The sequence below is a fragment of the Diceros bicornis genome, chromosome 6 (genome assembly GCF_020826845.1).
Source record: "Diceros bicornis minor isolate mBicDic1 chromosome 6, mDicBic1.mat.cur, whole genome shotgun sequence".
NCBI classification, from domain to species: Eukaryota; Metazoa; Chordata; class Mammalia; order Perissodactyla; family Rhinocerotidae; genus Diceros; species Diceros bicornis.
In genome coordinates, this window is record NC_080745.1 from 62311997 (window position 1) to 62334156 (window position 22160).

Genomic DNA, 22160 nt, shown 5'->3' on the forward strand with positions numbered 1-22160 from the left:
AAAAAACAAGTTCCATCTTCTTCACTGATGTATCCCCAGGTATGGGACAGTGCCTGGCACACAGGAGGTGGCTGCTGCTGAGAGGGAGGACTGGGGAAAGGGAGGCTGCAGGATGTGAGGCCACAGCAGATGTTAATGCTCCTCTCCAGGCAAGAAGTGATGACATCCTGGACAGTGGCCCAACTGTGGGGATGGAGGGTGCTCAGGAGAGCTATCTGGGTGATGAGACGAATATAACTCGGTACCCAGCTGTATGTGAGAAGGGAGATGGAGGAAAAGCACTGGTCAGCTCTGAGACATGATAAAGGCACCCACTTGCCCATTCTTCACACTGAAATATACCAATAGAAAAGAACATTTCAGAGGGCCCCTTCAGAATAGTCAACATTAGAGACTTGGGATAACTTTAATAGAAAATGTGTATAACTGCAAGAAGAGAATTACACATTTTTATTGCAATTTATAAAAATAGTAAATAAAGACATTTCATATTCCTGGATAAATTGGGTAAATACTACAAATGTGTCGGCTTCCCCGAATGAAGTTATGGGTTTAATGCAAGCATAATCCAAACTCTAAGAGGATTTTGTTGGGATTCTCTTAGATTTTTGGAGAAAAGTGATCCTCAGATTCATCTGGAAGAATAAACAAGTGAGACTATCTAAGAAACTTCTAAAAATGAAGAGCCAGCACAATGAGGAAGGACTTACCCCATCAAACAGTAAAACATATAAAGAAACTAACATGAAATGATATATAGATGAATGGGACATAAATGCTAACACTACACATAAAAACACACACTATGTGATAAAGGAGACATCGCCAGACCAGGGGGAAAGAATCTGAATTAGATGGTGTTGAGATTATTATTCAGAAGTTAGGGGGAGGGGTATCAACCCTATTCCCAAATAAAACCCAGATGGATTGAAAGAGTTAAGTATAAACAAACAAACCATAGAAGAACTTTAGAAAGAATACGTTGTTTCTCAAAGCTGTAGTAGGAGTAATTTTATATGTTTAGAAGTATAAGAAAAGAAAAATTCGTTAGACATATTTAACTTCAAAAACTTTAAAACTTTTATATATCAGAAAGACTAATTCCCTAAAATGAAAGCAAATCACCCATACAAGGGAAAATATCTGCATTGAAGATAACAAATGGTTACTATCCATTATACAAATAGCTTATGCAAATCAATGAGAAAAACTTTGTATCCAATAGACATTGGATAAAGGAAACTGGCACGTTACAGAAGAAAATATAATTAGTAGGTGATTATATAGAAGAAGTTTACCCTTGAAATGAAAATAAAAGCAAAAATAAGATACAATTCTAGAACTATTAAAGTAGCAAAATAAAGAGATTAATGGCAACAATCATGCTGAGTCTGGTGGAAGTGGAATTTTCATTTTGTGAAGAGTCATTTATTCAGCAAATGCGGTGAACACCGAGAATGTGTCTGTCACAGGACTCGGCACAGGGAGTGCAGGTAAACGAGCATCCACAGAGCTCAGGCAGAGCTCCAACCCAGTCTGGGAGAACGAGGAAGGAATGCGGGCATTCGGAGGCTTCCCAGAGAAGGGTTGACTGAGCTTGACGGAAAGGGAGAAAGTGAGGGCCAAAGACTTTCCGGGCCCTAAGGCCGGGAAGCGGACAGTCCCCAGTCCTCAGCCCAAGTCCCACTGGAGTCTGATCCCAACAAGCCTTTCCAGCTTCCCTCCCCACCCCCATGTCCCACCCTCTCACCCACCTGCCAACCACCCTGAACTGCTCAGCTCTCACTGCCAAGTTCCCTCCCCCATGACTTTGTTCAGGCTCTGCCTTCTACCTGCAATGCCCTCCCCGTTACAACCCTAACCAAAATCCTTCAAGGTCCAGCTTGACCTCTTCCATGAAGCCATCTCCCTCCTCTGTGCTTCATTTACATCTCCCTCACGGCCCTTTACTCATTCATTTGTCCATTCATTCCCTCATTTGACAAGATTTATCACGCACCTCTCTGTCCTAGGCACTGTGCTGGGGCCAGGGATAGAAAAACAGATCAGACACAGTCCCTGCTCAAGAGGAGAGGCCAGCCCTGATCATACCATGCCCTTAGCATGATCATTTGTGAACCAGTCTGTTGTCCCTACAAGACACTTAACTCCTTGAGGACTCAGACAACGTTCTATCTTCACCAGGTGGTGTTCATAGCCGATGCTTAACAAATATATCCATTTCAATTGGACTGAATTGGATTGACTAATGCTTGGATATATTATCTCAGCTAAATCTCACTGCAACTGCGTGGGGTAAGGTATTATTATTGTTATCCTCATTTTACAGATGAGGAAACTGAGGCTCGATGAGGTAAAGCATTTGATCTGTGGTCATCAGCTGGTACGTAGCCCAGGTGAGAGGGTCTGACCACCAGCCATTGCTCTTTGCCTCGTTGCTCTGTCCCCTGGTGTCTGACAGGAGCAGAGAAGGAAGGGAAAACCCCAGACAATGAAGAAAGGGTTATCTACACTCAAGGGTTAAGACTTGCTTACTCCCCAATAAAAAGTTCTTCAGAAGAAGCACATGTTTGTCCTCATAGAAAACCTTAGAAGTATTTTATCACATGGCCTTTGCATAGATGACCAAATGACCTGTAAAGATTTACAGATGTCTCAAAGGGCCAATCCCATGACTTGGGCCATAGAAAGAGTAGTAAGGGATTCAGGAAATCAAAGAAAGGAAGAGACCAACCCAAGCCCTCTCCAGGGAAGTGGAGGAGAGAAGCAGAAAGAGGATCGCAGAGCTCCATGGCTTGTCTTTGACCTTCCTGAGACAGAAGTTGGCTTGGTTCAAGAAGAACTGTAGAGCAATGGCTTCACCTTTAAATGATAATATAGGAAAATAGAGGTTAATGTGACTAGTGTTTTTTGGGTGATGGCATATGTCAGTGAAGTGTAATGGCCCCCTTGTTTCAGAAAGGTCAATACATATTAATGGTCCCATCCCACTGATTCATTGGGGCAGGAAGAACTTGTCCTGACACCAACACAAGTGCTGGGCCAAAAATCCTTCCCTGCAAGACATTGAGTGTGTCCTGTTTGCCTTTTCCGTATTTTTCCCCCAGTGACATCCAGAGCCCGACACATGGCATGCTGTACTGCAAGCAGGTGCCAGAGATTGAAAGTTCAAGGAAAAGAAGAAAAGAGGCTCCAGAGGAAGGATCTTCTTCTGGACTGCCAGGCAATAATTGAAACTCTAGGACTCTCCTCCCTTGATGGAGAAGAGAGAAGCAGCTTGGCCAGTGTCATGGGACCTGCATTAGGGCCCAAGGATGGTGTCCTTTACCCACTGGCCCAATATGCAAACTCAAATGCCTAGAGTTGGGGGGCCAGGCAAGTCACACATCAAAGTGAAAGAGGTCGAGTGTGAAAGATGAACAGGGAGTAGTGGGGTCTGTGGCAAACCACGTACACCTGTTCCTCCAGGGCTCAAGCCATTGTTACACAACTCCGTTGATTGCTACCATGTGGGATTGTTGGACCAGCAGGGCCAGATCTTCCAACTTTTCAAGAGAAGCCAGAGTTCTGGATTTTTATGAGAAATCCGATTTTTAAATGTTGGCAGCAATTTAAAAAAAAAAATTCAAGCATTACAAAACAAACAAAACACATCTGCAGACCAGATTTGGCTGGTGGGCTGGCCACTAGGACCTCTGGGCTGCAGAGTGAATGGGAAAGTCACGCCTCTAGGGGGTGCCCATGTCAGAGAAGACAGGGATTCCACGGGCAACAGCAGCCAACGTGCAGGGATGCAGGAGGGTAACGGAGAGCCTGGGAAGCAGAAGTCAAGGAGTGGTAGGAGCAGGACAGGGGCTGGATAAAGTTCAGAGGCTTAGTGCCAAGGCCAGCTGGGGCTTTTCCTTCAGTGTTTGTGGGCAAGCAGGCTCATTAAAGGAGGCCAAAGAGAAGTGAGATGACCAGAATGCAGGGTGAGATTCCACTGGCAATTTCGCCACCATCATCACATTCTCTCTCTGAACTGCCTTGGAAACCACAGAAATAATAACCTGTAGACCTCAGTGTAAACAGCCCCGGAAGAAATGTGACCTCGTCCTGCACATCAGCCACAGGTTAGCACAACAAGGGGAGCCTCATCCCAAACTCACACCAGCAGGGCCACCTGCAGTGCCTCAAGCTGCATCTCCAGCTCTCCCGGTCCAGCCCACTTGTCCCTGGTGCTCAGCGTCTCCGTCCCTCACGTGGCTCTGCTGTGGGAGGCAGTCTGACCTTTCTTAACCTCTTCTCTCCAGCCCATTTTTGTTTGTTGATGTTTTCTAAGGTGGGAAAAGGGAGGCCACAGCCACATTTCTGTCAGTACTATCGGGAGCCCATTGGAGGGGCTCTGGAAGGTCTCGGGTTAGACGCAATTTGAGCAGATTGTTGTAAAGTTCCACAAGGCATCAAACGAAGGAGCCAAAGACACTGTGGTTATTTAATCAGCCATGCACACAGCAGACGCCATGCGGAGTCCCCGTAGATTCATGAATTATCTTTGGCAAAAGAACCAAGAGACTCCTTTTCAGCCCTCAGGAAGCTTCGAGTCCAACCCTCCATTTTACAGATAAGGAAACTGAGGTCCCCTGAGGTGAAGTGACCTAGCCGCGGTCTTCTGGGCAGTGGGTAACTCTGAAGGGTTGTGGCACTGGTTTGGTCCACAAACAATTTAGTTCATTATCATGTCCAATGAGAAAATACTTGAGTAGCAGATGCATTTGTAGTAAAGGTCAGTTTCCAGCTGTAACCTAAGGCACCCATCTAAAAGAGGCCAAGAAATATAAGAGCAAAGGGGCATCATCTTAAGAAATCTAAAAATGCTAAGTTCAAAAAATTTAGGGGATGATTACTTATTGGAAAAAAGCATCCTTTACTTTTCCAAAAAGGCTTCACCACGGGGTTCTCTTAAGTCAGGGTGAGGAATATTTTTTATATCTAGGCCACTGATAGTAGAACAATTGCTTGGAGGGCTATATAAATAAAAAACCTGTAAATATAGTTTATTTCATTTCATTCTGCTCTGGAGATCAACTGCTATTTAAATTAAAAACAAGAAACATAGAATTCCATTCAATAAATATAAACGAAAACATACACAGCTAAAAGGCAGGGAAAATAGAATCAGATTAAGAACCAAAGAACGATGCTCAGGGAGGTGGGGCGCAATCTTTCTGTTGGCCAAAACTGAGAGGCGAAGACTGGATCCTCCTCTGATACAAGCAGTCCCCAGCTCTCAGGAGGCTGTGTGCCCAAATTCCATGTATTAAGATGGCTGATGGGAACTCATAAGTTATTTTCCCATGAAAATAATATGAATGGTAAAGTGGGTGTGAGGTTACCAGGCTTGGCCCCAACACCAGGTTAACCCAAAAAGAAGCTGCCACCTCACCTCCACACCTGGGGGGTGAGTTTGCTCCCCCATCACCTCCGCAAACCAGAAGCTGCTCCATCATTCATTATTCTCTTGAGCCACCTGCTTCCATTATCCCTTTGTTTCCTCCTCCTACCTCCCCAGGGCTCTGTCATCAGCCCTCTGGTCAGCTGACTTTATCTCTCCCATGGAGATCTCTTCCACTCTCAGGACTTCCACGGCATCCCTACATAGGTAGGTACTATACGCATTCAGCGGGGGACACTCGAACTGCGGCATCATGACGTAAACTCGGGCATGGTGGCCATGATGGCTCAGGTGCAAGAAGAGGCAAAAGCAAATGTGAGACACTCTGTGGCCCAAGAAGCAAAACCAGCTTTGTTTCTTTCTCTCCCGTTCGTAGTCCAGTCCCCAGGAAGCCAGCTCTACCCTGCTTCTGTCTTTAGGTGGCCAGGAGAATATATTCTTAAATAAACTATTTTACCTGAGCTATCTTGGGTGGGATTCTGTGTGTTGAAACTGAAAGAACCTTGCCTAGAATGTCAGGCACTAAACTCTTGTTTGTCCCGCTTTCTCAAGCTAATCTCCCAGTCATGACTCGGGATCCAGACTTGCGGTCCACGAGGGGGCCTAGGAGGACGGCTCCCTGGGTGGATGCCCCAGGGTGGTCACCCCACTGTGGCTCCAAGTGGACTCCCAGCCCAGTATCTCCAAATTCTGACAAATGCAGTCATAATAAACATCAACCGAAAGGTGAATTTATTATTCCGGACACTTCAAGTTCACAGTGAAGTCTGGCTTCAATCCAAGGTATAAGTCAGCCTCCAAATAAGACCCGAGGGAATGAGATGATAGAATCCTTATGTTGCATTCTTTTTGCCTTTCTAAAGAGCAGATGTGCACTTTATCAGATGCCTCATTATCATCTCAAACCATCTTACTAAATTGAAAACTTTATGGGTGGAATTACTGCCAGGCCTTGGCCGGTTCCCGTGCCGCAGCCCTCCTGCTCGCCCAGCTGCCGAGTACCATCCGCCGGCTGAGCCAGCCCGACGCTGTGGCCAGCCCTGTCCTCGGTCCGGGGATTTAAGGAGTTTGGGCTCAACACTCGAGGGGCTCAGCAGCACATCACCTTTGGCCCCGATTTTGATCTGCGGGATTCCGCTTAATTTCTGACCCTTGTCCTCATCTTATTGTCTCAGACCAAGTCTCGGGCTTGTTGTCCTCCCTAATATCCACTTCCTAGAAGAATCAGGCCTTGTTCTTCTGAGCTGGAACTTTCTGTGAATTCTATTAAAGGCCTCACTGATGTTAGTTGCCTGGGTCTCTGTCCTCACACGAAAATTCCTGCTTTCCCATGGTATGGCCCTGCTCTACCTCCCATCAGGCCCTATGCCCCAGGCTGGACCCCCAACACCAACCCCTGCCTGGATGACAGCTGTCACCTGGGGCTTTCTCTCCAGGAGTGAGTTCTGCCTACTGGACCACACCTCCTCTGGGAGGTCATTGGTGCCCCACACCTGCGGGGGCTTTTGACCCCAGGTCCCACCCCTCCAGCCCACCCCACTCCTCTAGAACTCCCAAAGCATGACCGTAATACCTTTCATCATTAAAACTCCTAATGGCAGGAGAAAAAGTGGGTACTGCTGTATCCTCGGTGCTGAGCACAGAAGAGGTCCCCAATTAGCATCTGTTACTGGAAGAAAGGAAAGAGGAAGGGGAAGGAGAGAGAGGGAAAGTGACTCTAATCATGAAGATGTGTCAGAGGGTCAGCAGAGCTGTGGGGTAGACACAATGGGAGAACGTAGGGCATGCCAGAGTAGGAGATCAGCACATAAAGATCAGTTCTAAACCGTGGGAGCTATGGCAAATTGTTATAGGAGGGGCAGGGGTGAAACGGAGTGGTCAGCTGGGAGGCCCCCGCAGGTCTGCAGGTCTAGAAGAGAAGGGCTGAGAAGAGCCCTGGAGAAGTGAGCAGAATGCCGACACTCCCTCTGTGGTTTGGAAAAGACCTAAGGACCACATCTTCCACCTAGGTATCTGTACAAGGGCCCAGTAAAGATAAGCTATTGACCATGTGGCCAAAGGATGCCCTTTTCAGACACTCCCTGCAAGGCGATCTGGGTTTGCCCAGCCCGAGGTCACCACGCCTGAGCAGGAGCCTTTCATTGCTGACACCCACTCCCCACTGGAGTCTGAGGCATCACACATTCAAACAAACAGTCCTAACCCCAGCTGGCCTCTTGGGGGAGCAGAGGCAGGAAGCAAGGAGGCCATCATGCACTCCTGAGGCTCACGGCCCCATGCACAATTCACAAGTGTTTGTCTGGCATCGTTCATGTGCCCAGCCTGACACTGGAACAAAACAGGGAGGGCCAAGACCAAAGACGAGTCACAACTGTTGACGGTCTGGTGGATGCAGCAAAGCACACACTGAATGGCAACCTGAGATAACAGAGGGCAGGAGGAGGTACAGCCCCATTCGTGCCTGGAACGCATCCTTGTCTTTTACCATCACCTCTCAAAGGCAGTGATAAGGAGACCAAGTCTTCACAGCTCAAGGGGACAGGGTTAGTGGTGATGCCAGCAGCTGTTTCTAGAAGCAATGGAGTGCAGAGGCTAAAAGTAGACGTTTGACACTAGACAGAGGTAGTCCTAATCTTGGCTCTGCCCATAATTAGTTGTGTGATCAGACAGGTTACATACCTCTCTGAACATTAGTTTTCTCATCTATAGACCCTAACAGCACCTACCACATAAAGCTGTTGTGTGAAGATTAAATGAGATCTTGTGTATAAAGTATTTAAGATGTAATTAGCACACAACAAATGGTAGTTATTATTATTCTTTTTGTTGTTGCTATTAAAGAAGAATCAGCATCTGATCCGTTTTCAGATCCCTGTTTGGCCAACTGTATGATGCAGAGTTTGACTCAGGAGTACTAGAGGAGTCTTGATGTTGAGGATTGATAGAGAATAACCATGTGTGGTGGGATCTAAATCCAAGGAGCTGATCAGACCATGCTGGTGCAGGCCCAGCTCCAGAGACCCAGGGGGTGCTGGCAGAGTACTGCAAAGAAAAAGAATTCCACGGCATTTAGGGAGCATGGAGTCTGTGACACAGAGGTGGGCCAGAGAGAAGAGAAGGCAGAAGAGCTAGCATGGGGGCAGCCACGGTGGCTGTAGTTTATTGAGCACCTACCAGGTGTCCGACTGTGGGATACATGCTTTACTCATCACACTTTTTCAGTCTCCCCTACAAGATGGGTGTTAATATCCCATTTTACAAATAAGGAATGAATCACCCTAAGTCCCAGAGCTTATAAATAGAGAGTCAGAGAGGCAAACCCAGGCCTGCCTGACCCCAACATCCACGCCTTTCTACACTGCAGTTCCACAAGATCCAGGATGTTCACATGAGAAGAACACCTCCAACAGTGTGGAAACAGACAGAAAAGGGAGACCATGGACCAGAGTTTCATAACTTGGGATCCATAGAATAAACTTCTTGAAATTCCAAGCAAAAGTGTGTGTGTGTGTGTGTGTGTCTATGTGTGTGTAACTTTTTCTCAGAGAAGAGCTCATAATATTCTTCAGACTCTCAAAAGGGTCTGTGAACCACAAAATGTCAAGTACAATATACTCAGAGAAGAGAATTCACCAGGATCTCATTCTCTGGGCACCTCCTCCTCCAGAGCTCTTGAGACAGTGGAAAGGATGAGTAAGATTGCTCCCTGATAGCTTCTCATCCCTCTCCAGCTTTCCAAACTAGGGGCCCCAGCAGCAGAGGCCACCAGATTTCCCAGAGATGGGACTTGGCATTGCATGATGTGAGAGAAGAATCCAACGGACTGCCCCAGCAAGTTTAACCTGGCTCATTCATTCGTAAGCTCAGGCCATTGTCCCTTCTACAAGATGTCACAGGGAGCCACCATTGCCCCCATTTCTTACTTGGACACTTGTCAGTTAGTCGCACTCCCACCTCCAATAAAGGAAAGTAATGAAAAGATGAAGCCGTGTCCACAAGCTTGCGGAATGTCTCCCTGGGAGCAGCATCTGAAAAACCACAGCCTGTCGACGGGGCTGCTTAAAACAGCCCCACCCATAAATTCTCTCAAGAGCCTCAGAGCTAAAAATGTGTTGCGAGCTTCGACATGTTGGGTCTCTTTTAAATGCTCAAACCTTGGAAGGCAGAACCCAGAAACCCATGTAGTCCATGTTGGTATCTCATGAGGATGCATTAGCCTTTTATGCCTAAATTTAGCCCCTCAATGCCCACTGGCCTTTGCTTCCCCTCTTTTCTCTGGCTTGAAACACCAGAGCTCAAACTGGCTTGAAAAAAATGAGGATGTGGTTTTATGAGGCCCTCTATTCAGATGGAAACACTGCTACTATAAGTCATGGACAGAACAGGACAAAGAATTCTAGGAGCCAGAGGCTCTGTCAGGAGGACAGGGCCTCAGGACTCAGAGATGAGGCCCAGAGAGGGGAGGCAAGTTATCCACACCTATGTCTTTGATTTTCTCCTGCTACTTAATTATTTTGAACTCAGATGCCCAAACTGTTGGGCTAATGTGGATGCCCTACACAGATGGCAGGAGTTTAGGAAGCAAGGATTTAGAGCAAGGTTGGTGGCTTAAATAGAGATGGACATGGCCCAATAGCTCAGAATAGACAAGGCGGGAAACATCAGCTTCCATCAGAGCCAATGGGTAATTAAAACCATTTCCCCTTTCAGAGTTCTCATTACAAAGATCAAGAAATCAGATCCATTATCCGGATGGAGATAACCGCAAGATGAGATTTCCTCTCCTGGTTTCCAGACATTTGCAAAGATGGGAAAGTTCAACCTTGGCTTCCTGGACTCTTCAGGGAAGAAACAAACAAACAGAAAGTCCAAAACACCAACCGCACAGGCCTCCTCTCCACATCCTGCGTGGTTAGGAGGCGAGGTGTCTCAGAGCTCAGAAATGGGGCCAACAGGTTCTGCACCATCACATTGAAGAGGATGCAAGAGGGTCGGAGAGTGTGTGTGTGCCTGCGTGTGGGTCTGTGTGTGCGTCTGCTAAGTACTTCCTTCACTACACAGCTAATCCGATTAGCAGCTTTAGGAAACCCTGCAATGTTAATTCAAGGGGCCCATTCACAGAACAGCTTGGCCTATGCCTGCCCAGAACTGCCATTCTTCTCACTGCAAATCAAATGCACACAGAAGGACTTTCTCTCCCTGAAGAATGCGCTCTTGCCTCCTTGCCCCCACACACATCCAGAATGCTGCTGCCACTTCCTCTGGTGGATCCCATGGCAGGGGAACGGGCCTGTCCAAAAATGGGGGTGGAATAGAGCTGTCTCCATCCCAAGCACAAAACGAGGCTAATATTAACAGCACTGTCAATCCAGGTGGCCTCCCAAGCTGGCAGCTGTGCTGAGTAAAGAGATGTCATGAATGCACACAGGTTGTAGGGCCCTGGCTGAGTCACTGGCTTTCTCTGGGCCTTCATTTCTTTTTCTGTAGAATGGGGACTTGGAGCAGAGGGTGTAGCTGGAACAGATGGCTGGAAGGAAGGACACTGGGGGCCTGAACAGACACAGTGTCATTGTGTTTGGCTGGAGGACGAGCAGAGGGAAGGGAGCTGGATATGCAGATTGTGGACAAAGCATGGAGGGCCTTGGGGGTCAGACTAAGGAATGTTTCTGGTAAGTGATAGCGAGGCACTGACGGGTTTTAAGGAGCATAGTTGTATTAGTTTCCTAGGGCTGCCATAACAAATGACCACAAAGTGGGTGGCTTAAAACAAAAGAAATCTATTGCCCCACAGACTTCTAGAGACTAGAAGTCTGAAATCAGGGTGTAGGCAGGGCCATGCTCCCTCTGAAGGCTCTAGAGAAGAATCCTTCCTTCCCTCTTCCTAGTTTGTTGCAGATCCCAGCAATCCTTGGTGTTCCTTGGCTTGTAGCTGCCTCATTCCAATGTCTGCCTCCCTCTTCACATGGCTTCCTCTCTGTGTATCTCTGTGTGTCTCCTCTTTATATGAGGACCCCAGTCATTGGATGTCGGGCCCACCCTAAATCAGGATGATCTCATCTCAAGATCCTTAACTAATTAGATCTGCAAAGACTATTTCCAAATAAGGTCACTTTCTGAGGTTCCAGGTGGACATGAATTTGGGGGGACACTATTCAACCCAGTAAAGTGGTTGCAAGGTCAGAGCCAGGAAGATCATCTGGAAGCAAGATGGAGAAGGAGAGCCTAGAGGCAGGGAGACTGATTGGAACTAATCACCACAAGCCCGGGGCCCTAAGTGAACAGCAAGGGTGCTCCCTGCTGGGCATCCCAAAGCCCTCAGTGGCTTTTTTTTCTGTGGCCTGCACAGCCCCGTGAGTGGGCTCTTAAACCAACCCAGGCACAAGGTCGTTGCTCATCCCTTGGTACAGAAAGACTCCAGTCTACTTTCCAAGTCATGGCAAAGGAATGATTACAAGCACCTCTGTTGTTCTCCATTCCTTGTAACTGGTAACATGGTGGACAGGTTGGTACAGTGGAGGACACATGCCCTGGGAGATGGGAAACTTGGGTTCTAGTCGTGGTTCTGCCACTGATTGAATCTGGGATGTTGTGCACATCTAGGAAAGGAGGTAGACTAGGTCACTTCTAGGGCAACAACATTTCTTCATTCTGCAGCCAGGAAAGTAGCTCCAAGCTCACAGGACAAACCAGGGAAAGGAGGCCTCCGGGGCTGCACTGCATCCCATCCCCCTCCAGGGATTCAGCCCTTCCCCCTTGAACCCTTCCGGTCCAAAACCAGGGGCACTTACCAAAGTTTGGAAACAAGATAACCTATATCTAAGAACACATCCTTTCACACATTTGGAAGTAGGAAGAAAGAAAAAAGGTGTGGTTCCTTTTTAATTTATTTTTTTTTAATCAAAGCAAATGTTTCAAGATCTATGCACACAGTTGCTCACAGCAGCATTGTGTCTAATAGGAAAAAACATCACAGAAAAAAAGGCAAACAACCTCATGCCCATCTGTACAGTATTAGCTCGATAAACTGTGGCAGAGTTGTACATTAAATGTGATAGACCACGGGCTGGCCTCGTGGCTTAGCGGTTAAGTGTGCACGCTCCACTACTGGCGGCCCGGGGTTTGGATCCCGGGCGCGCACGCACGCACCGCTTCTCCGGCCATGCTGAGGCCGCGTCCCACATACAGCAACTAGAAGGATGTGACAACTATCTACTGGGGCTTTGGGGAAAAAAAAAGAGGAGGATTGGCAATAGATGTTAGCTCAGAGCCAGTCTTCCTCAGCAAAAAGAGGAGGATTAGCATGGCTGTTAGCTCAGGGCTGATCTTCCTCACAAAAAAATAAAATTAAATAAAATAAATGTGATAGACCACAAAGTACTGCATGAAAAGATGTTCAGGATGTGGTGTTAAGTGAAAGATGCAGGTACACAAGAGCGTGCTGAGAAAAATCCCTTTTATGTTTTAAAAAATGCCCATGGCCCAAGCACAGTAGGCTGGAAGGAATCCAGCGAGCAGATTAATGACAAGGATCCCTGGGGCTGGGGTAACAGGGGATTTTCACTTTCTACTTTCTACAGTTTTAAGCTATTGGACTTTTTTTTTTTTTTTTTTTAACAACCAGAAGTATTAGTTTAATCAGCAAAAACAATAAAAAATATTCCCATTCTGAAAATAAAATAACTATTCTAGATAGATGCAAAGTACTATTGGTCCTCAGAGAAAAGTGCTCAGGATAGAAATCACCTTGCCATATAAACACACCGGAAAAAAATATATAGATCAAGTTTGGGAAGAAGGAAACACGAGGTCCAAGCTCCCAATGTTCCCTCCAGCACATAGCAAATTTCCTCCATTCTCTACTTTAGCCTCAAACCAGCCCAGGTCAGTGCTCTTTCTGCAAATACTATTATTAACAATAATGAGGATGAGGAGGTGGAGTAGACATTTATTAGCATTTATTATATGACAGGCACTGTGCTAAGCACTTTACACATATTCTTTCCTTGTGTCCTTACAACATCACTCTCAGGTAAGGATAATTACTATTCCCATTTGCCAGATGAAGAAACTGAGGCCCAGCTCAAGGATTCAAGCCCAGGCAGTCTGACTCCAAAGCCTGGACCAGGGCTTTCACCACCCTTCTGGGAGCAAAGCCCCATTGGAGCTCTTCATCTTTTAGGCCCCTGGGAGATGGCTCCAAGGTCTGCCAGTGTTCCTCTACCTCTTCCTTCTCTCCTCTCCACTGATGTTGGCCAGTGCCTTCTAGGTACAAGGTGCCAGGCCACCTCTGGGGAGTCCAAAGTCTAATACGATGTAGACTTTCTCAGCTCACAGGCAAGAAGGAAAGAGAAGACAGGCACTCAAGTTCTCAGACCACGAGGCTGACCACACTGGCCGTGGGAGAGCGCTGTGAGGGAGGCGAAGGCAGGGCTGCTAGGCTTCCCTTAACTGCAGCATCCTCGGGCAACCTTCTGGGCAGGCAACTCTCAGTAGCTGAGCACACAGCTGCCATGGTGGCTGGCCACTGCCCAGCCTCTTTCTAGGGTCTCTCACTCACATTTGCCATGCTGTGCCATGGCGGGTCCCCCAAGGACAGCAGGAGGAGCGCCCACAGGGACAACACTGAGCCTTCGTGCTGGTGGACGGGCATCAACTGAACTGCTGTGCAGGCCCAGAGGGTGTGAGTGGGGTCCCCAAGCCAGACAGACCAAGACCCAAAGGCCTCATTGGATCCTGCATGGTCACCCCTCTTGCTTTCCAAATCAATATGCACCCACACAGAGTGTAAATTGGTACAACCACTTTGGAAAACTTACGGTATCTACTGAAAACTTATGTATAACCCATGACCCAGCAATTCCACTCCTGGGTATATGCCCAATGGAAATGAGTGCTTGTGTGTGTGTCCACCAAAAGATACACACAAGAATGTCAGTAGCAGCTTTATCACAGCCAAAACCTGTAAAGTGTCCAAATGTCCGTCAACAGAAGAATGAATAAACTAGGGTACATTCATACAATAGAACACTGCACAGCATTGAAAGAGAATGAACTATTGTTTCACACAACAACGTGGGGGAATTTCATAGTCATAAAGCTGAGTGAAAGAAGACAGACACAAAAAAATACACACTGTATGATTCCATTCATGCAGGTAAAATGAATCCGTGGTAAGAGAGGTCAGGCAAGTGGCTACTTTGGGATGGATACTGACTAGGAAGGGGCATAAGGAAGTCTCTGGGGTTCTGGAAATATTCCGTACCTTGGTCTGGGTGGTGGTTACACAGACATGGACACATGTAAAAGTTGATCAAACTGTATATTTGATATACATGAAGTTCACTATTTTAAAGTAATATTGCAAAATCAAAAAGTTTTAAAAAATTTTAACCACACAAAGATTACAATCAGGTCAACTTTTCTAGGCCTCCAGGTAAGAATTTTGGGGGGAAGAATATGATTAGCTGGAGTGGTAGAATTATGAAGAGATGCTTCCTTTTGTTAGAGCTCAATTAAGGTTGTATATATATTGGCATGAAAAATAATTTGGTTTCTAAACCCCATTTAAAATTCAAATAGACCTTTCAAACCATACATAAGAGGTCTCCAAAATCCTAAGAAATGATAGTCATAGAACCAGACATCAAAAAGAAGCTCTAAAGTGCCTAATTGCTCCTCCTTCTTCCCGGCCATTGGCAGTGGGGTCCCTCTGACCTCCTGACAACAATTGTCATCTTGCTTTCCCCTCATCCCCCACCCCCTGTGGGGAGCTTGGAGCCCAGGACTTGGCCTGGTCCCTGTAGCTGCCCATGTCCTTCATGAGCCATGGGAGTTGCCCCCTACGCTAGGCACATTCCCACCCACCCCCTCCACAGGAAGAGGGAACCAACCATTGGACAAGGAGGCCATGTAACCTCCTCAGTGGTGACCGCTATCCCATTTCCCAGCGTCCTCTTCCCACCCCTCCCTCTGTCCGGAATGCCCTGTTCTACCCTCTAACTTTTTACTCCCCAGCCTGGGAAAGCCCTCCATCGCCCCAAGACCCCATTCCCTGGGAAGCCCTTCTGACTCCCCCACTCCCAGTAATGGTCCTTCTTCATGCCCCCACTGCCCCTATGCTTCCTGGGACGCCCACCTCTAAGACTTCAGCGCTCTTTTTGGTTTCTGCATCTATTTCTTCCACTAGCTGGTGAATCCTTAAGAAGAGAAACCTCAATTTATACCTTCTCAGGATTTAGCACAGGACCTGGCACAAAGTGGACACTCAATAGAGGTTTCAATGAATGAATGAATGAATGGAAACCACACCCAGAAACATGAATACAGTATATTCTCCTCCTTCCCTCCCAAGTGGATAAGAGATCCCAGGGCCTTCTGCGCCAGGAAATGCTGAAACGAAGAACTGGTGAATCAACTCTAGTGGAACCTCAGAGCCTTGCAAGGCACCCCCGCCTTTGGGAATGTTCCTGGATGCCACCGCATGCATCAACAGTGGGGGAAGGGGTTGCCTGACAGCCCCTGCCCCACCTTCACCCCCAGCAAGCAGCACGGCGAGGTTGCCCAAGCTTCCAGCCAGGAACCCAGCATCCTCAGGGCAGCTGGTGGGCTGTGCAGAGCAGTAGGAGAGGAGACTCCACCAAGGCCCCCCAAGTCAAAGCTGAGCAGGTCACACTCCTATTCAGAAACCTTGGGCAGGACCCCTGCAGCCCACAGGGGAAAGCCCCAGCTCATTAGCTCAACAGGCATCGAGCTTTGTAGGAGTTGCCCCCACTCTGGGCACATTCTCACCCACCCCTTCGACAGGCACCTTCACCATCTACCCCAGCCAACCTCTCCAGGTCCATCTCTCTACCACCGCCCATCCCAAAGAGCTACCCTCCAAGGACCCACACCTTTCCTCTGTTCCCTGAATCAAGACGGCCCCTCTCATACTCCCTGCCTTTGCACATAGCTTCCCCTTTGCCTGAAATGTCTTTTCTTGATTCTTCACCTAAGGAACACCTACACATCCTTCAAACACAACACAAGAGTGCCCATTCCCATTATGCCTTTCTTGGTTCACCTAGTTAGGCTTCTCCACTCACTATTCTCTCTTCCCACTGTTCTTGGTTCATTACAGCACTTGCCATGAGGAATTACTGTTTATCTATTTATATGTCAGTCTCATTCTACTAGACTGGGAGCCCTTAGTGATAACATCTGCCATTGCCTGAAGATGTGTATCGTGCAAGGCACCAGGCTAGCCAGTTATCCTGAGTCCATCCTCCCAACCTCCTATGGAGTAAGTGTTGTCTTCATCTCCATTTTACAGATAGAAAAACTGAACCTGGGAGATGTTAGAGAGCTTGTCAGATCTAAACCCCGTCTGCTCGGCATGAAAGGTCTCCTCGAAGGCAGAGGTCACATCTTACTCCTCTTTCTCTCACAGCATTGCATTTGGCCCATGACAGGTGCTCACAAAAAGGGTATAAAGCTTCAGTTATGCAAGAGGAATCAGCTCTGGAGATCTGTACCATATTGTGCTTGTAGTTTAGAATACTGTATTGTATACTTAAAAATTTGTTAAAAGGGTAGATCTCATGTTAAGTGTTCTTACCACAAATTTAAAAAAGCCTTAAGAGAAAGGAAGGGGATTGGGTGGAGGGGTCACAGGTAGCAGAGACAGTGGAGCATCAGGTACACATGAGCCTTGGTCACCAAATAACAAGCCTTTGTCAGCCACACCAGCCCATTAGCCCCATGACTCAGCCCCCGAGGCTGCTTCTGAGAATGGAGATTCCACAGTGTTAAGGCATCTGAGCCCAGTGAGCAGGGAGGGAGGAGAACTCAAGAGACCAGTCCCCTTACTACTCACCCCAAGGTGGAGGTGAGGAGAGAGAGTGAGAGAAGAGTAATCTAAGTCTGAAGGCCCAACCGTGTAGCTGGTCCCAGGGGATTTTCGCCAGGGTTGTCCGACAAACACAGGCACAACAGCCCATAGGCAAACATCTCCCTCATGCTAATCATTATCAGCATCATCATCAGACATGCCCTAAATGGAGCCCATCCAGGAATTCTCTCCAGGTGGGAAGTGCCGGACCCCGAGGCCAGAGTCCTGAGAAGCTATGCTGCACTTAAGCTTGAACCCTCTGAGCTCCAGCCTGAACACTCAGATAAAGAGGCAAATGGAGATTTTCTTAGAAGGACCAGCCAACTTGGAGGCTCCAGTCCCACAGCCTGCAGCGGGGCTGGAGGGGTGACACCTCTGGTTCTCCGCAGACAGGTGAGCACTGGACTGACAGGTCGAATGCCGATGACCTGTGGTCCACATCTACCCCTGCTGAAGCCCTGACCCCTCCCTCCTGGGCAGGGGTCGGGGGACACAGTACTTACCTGTGCTGTGCCCTGTTTCCTCCTCTGACTGCTTGACCCAGTCTTGGGCTTTGTCAATGCGAAATAACTTCAGGTCCTCTTCATCTAAGGCAATGTCTCCCCAAAAGACAGCTGAGAAGAAAAAACATAAATGGGTCAATTTAAGCTGGAGGTCAAGAAATGGATTTACTAATGCCCCAGAGGGCATTGGGTGTTGGGTAGTGAAATCTAGAAAAGACAGTCATCCAACCAAATTTCTCCCTGAGCCTAAGAGCTAGGGCTGGTAGAGAAAGAGGAACAACAGATGATGATTCTGTACATCAAAGCCACAGGGCAGGAGCCAACCACCCTGAAGATCAAAGATTTAGGTCTAGAAAGTATTTTGAAAGGTCACCCTGTCTTACTCTAGCTATAGGCAGCTCTAGGCAAAACCACCACACAAAGACAGCTGCTTCTCTCTTCTCTGGAGTCCTCAGGATATGAAAGAAAAAGCATAACATGATAAGTAAAACTACTGTTCACAATATTTGCTGCCCTTCCCTGGGGGAAGATTATATTTCCCTGACTGTTGATGTCAGGATCGGCCACTTCACCTGCTCTGACTAATTAAATGTGAGAGGAAGCTTTAAGAGCTAGTGTATGATTCACCACATCCTCTTTCCCTTTCCCAGAAGATAAGCCATGTTCCAGAGGAGGGTGACTCTATCATCTTGGGCTCTGGAGTAAAGATGGTGTGGAGCAGAGCAATGGTTGATTAGGATGGATGTGTAGCACGAATGAGGAAAATAAAAGCTGTTATTTTTATACGTCTCTGAGATTTGGACCTATTTATTACTGGAGCACAACCTCTTTATCCTGACTAATACAGAAGTTGCTATCAGAAGTGGTATGCTACTGTAACAAAAATCCATTGTCTTTGGGCCAGGCGGCGAGTGTCAAGGAAATTGTTACTGAAGGCTGGAAGGAGGTGATGTATATTATGCAGTGATGAAGTATTTGGTAAAACCATTGCCTGCATTAACTTGGAAGCAGATGATGAACTGAATAAGCTTATGGCTTTAAGTGAAGAGACTGAGAGTCAGAATATTAATAGCATGCCTTGGTTGCCATTAGCTGTGTTTGACAAGGTACTACAAGAAAGATAAGGGCTTTAAAAAGAATCGCACATGGAAGCAGTATGCTCCCTGATTTCAAATTATATTACAAAGCTATAGTAATTAAAACAGTGTGATATTGGCATAAAAACAGACACATAGATCAATGGAACAGAATAGAGAGCCCAGAAATAAACCCACACATATATGGTCAATTAATTTACGACAAAGAAACCAAGAATATACAATGGGAAAAGGACAGTGTCTTCAACAAATGGTGTTGGGAAAATTGGACAGCCACATGCAAAAGAATGAAACTGGACCATTATCTTACACTACACACAAAATTAACTCAAAATGGATTAAAGGCTTGAACGTAAGACCTGAAACCATAAAATTCCCAGAGGAAAACACAGGCAGTAAGCATCTTGACATCAGTCTTGGCGATGATATATTGAATCTGACACCAGAAGCAAAAATAAATAAGTGGGACTTCATCAAACTAAGAAGCTTCTGCACAGCAAAGGAAACCATCAATAAAACGAAAAGGTAACCAAAACCACAATGAGATATCATCTCACGCCTGTCAGAATGACTATTGTCAAAAAGACTGGAAATAACAAGTGTTGACAAGGATGTGAAGAAAAGGGAACACTTGTGCACTGTTGGTGGGAATGTAAATTGGTGCAGCCACTATGGAAAACAGAATGGAAGTTCCTTAAAAAATTAAAAATCGAATTACTATATGATCTAGCAGTTCCACTTCTGGGTATTTATCCAAATAAAAGGAAAACACTATTTTGAAAAGATATATGCACCCCCATGTTCATTGCAGCATTATTTACAACAGCTAAGATATGGAAACAACCTAAGTGTCTACCAATAGATGAATGGATAAACAAGATGTGGTATATATACACAAGAGAATATTATTCAGCCATAAAAAGAATGGAATCTTGCCATTTGCAACAACATGGATGGACCTCGAGGACATTATGCTAAGTGAAATAAGTCAGACAGAGAAAGACAAATATTGTATGATCTCTCTTATATGTGGAATCTAAATATATATATATATATATATGTAACTAACGTCATAAATACAGAGAACAGATTGGTGGTTGCCAGAGGCGGGGAGTTGGGGCTGGGAGAAATGGGTGAACTGTTGTTTTGTTGTTGTTGTTTGTTTAAATAAATTGAAAAACAAGACAGGCAATTTATAGTGAAAATGAAAAGGAATAGAGTCCAGAAATTCAAGGACTTGGAGGGTTGGAAGAGCCAACCTATTCTCATCAGTAAACAATAAAAGAAAAACTGAGACGGCTTTTGAATAACGAAGGCTGAATAAAACTCAGCTTTGTGGTGTGGAGAATTGGGAACCCTCACCCATTGCTAGTGGGAATGCGAAATGCTATACCCACTATGGAAAACTATTTGGCAGTTTCCTAACAAGTTAAACTTATCATAAGACCCAGCAATTCCATTCCTAGGGCTCTTCCCAAAAGAAATGAAGACATAGGTCCACACAAAGACCTGTATTCAAATGTTTACAGCAGCCTCATTCATAATAGCCCCAAACTTGAAAACAACCTAAATGTCTATCAACTGTTGAATAGATAAACAAAATGTTGTATATCTATATAATGGAAAACTATTTAGCAATTAAAAAGAACAAACTATTGACACATGCCTCAACATGTATGAATCTCAAAAACATCATGCTAAGTGAAGAAGCTAAATGCAAAAGACTACATATTACATGATTCCATTTATATGAAGTGTCTAGAAAAGGCAAATTTATAGAGCTAGAAAGAAGATTAGTAGGAGGAGGAGTCAAGATGGCGGCGCAGGCAGACTCTGAACTCACCTCCTCCTGCGGACACAGCCAATTTACAACTACTCGTGGAAAAATTACCCCTGAGACAGAACTGAAAACTGGATAAGAGGAACTCCTGCAACAACGGACAATCATAACTGAGGTGGAAGAGGCAGAGACTCCCTTCCGGAGAGGAAAAACGCTGCCTTCACAAGCCGCCAGCTTCATGGCCGCCGGGAGCAGCTCACAGGTACGCAGCCCTCCCTGGAGGCGCGGGGCCCTTAGCCGGGGAGCGCCCCCGCTGTGGACATTTTGTGGACCCAGCACAATCGAGACCAGCGGCATGATATCTGACTTTGCCTGCTACTAAAACACTGGGGAGCACCCCCAGAAAACCCGGTTCACAAAGAAACTAAAACCGGCTCTTAAAGGGCCCGTGCGCAAACTCACCCATTTCAGAAAGCATCCTAAAATCACAAGAAAGGTGCACAGTGCTGGGGTGAAAAGAGACTCACCTAATAGGCCCTGAGTGCATCTCGGTGAGGGGTGAGAACACTCCAGGGACTGGGACATTGGCGGCGGCCATTGTTGAGGCCTGGTGTGGGCTGCTGACACAGACGCCATTGGAGTTCTCCCTGAGGCCTGCTAGCCCAGGGTCTGCCCCACCCGCTAAAGCACCGATTTAATCCAGCTCAGCCAGGGCAGGCAGCCCACCCTAGAGACTGGCCCCACCCAACAACAAGCCCTCAGGCAACTTGTGGGCCTGCATAGATTGGTGACTGGATTCTCTGCAGCCTGGCAACTGAGCGGACTTTAGCGGGGCAGGGTGTGCACAAGGAGCGGGTGGAGAGTGTGGGGTGGTGGTGGAGTGTGTGGGGCTCCCGCCATGGAGAGACTGGGTCTGCTTTGGGAGGTCGGGGCACTCACACGGGGCAGGACTGTGTTGACTGTGTGTGTGGACCTGTGGGTGGCAGGGCTTGTCAGCTGCAGAAGACTTATGCTTCTCAAAGACCCACATAGGGGGTTTGCCCCACCTTCCAAAGCCTGAAACAATTGGGTGCTCCTGTGCCTGAGGCCAGCCCCACACAGCTGCAATCCTCAGAGAGCTGACAAGAGACCTAATAGGCTAGAGGCTTACAGCAATTGTAAGGCCCTGAGCCTAACAACCTGCCATGCTGGGGGCCTACTCACTTAAAAGAAATACTGCAAAACAAATGTGCTATTAGAACTTGCAGCCAACTGTGTTGGGGCTCCCCACACCTGATAAAGAGACTGAAGGGCCCACAACAACTACAAGCAGCTGAGCATTACAACAGCTGGCCAGGAGCATAACTCGGCCTCCCTGGGTGCCTACAGGGAGAGCAAACAGGCCACAACAGAAGGACACACGTAGCCCACATAGGGGTCACCCCTGGAACATTGAGAACTGAGGGAAGCACACTGGAAGCCTCCCTAGGCATCACTT

The 22160-nt window shown here is 46.9% G+C and overlaps 1 protein-coding gene across 1 annotated transcript in view; it reads right to left on the reverse strand.

The window, feature by feature from the left end:
• The window catches only part of TLL2 (tolloid like 2), a 148421-nt gene that overhangs the window by 90244 nt on the left and 36017 nt on the right, over positions 1-22160 (reverse strand). Inside the window, exon 2 of the mRNA XM_058543632.1 lies at positions 17807-17917. Within this exon, the coding sequence (XP_058399615.1) occupies positions 17807-17917 (111 nt within the window). The remainder of the gene's footprint in view (positions 1-17806; positions 17918-22160) is intronic.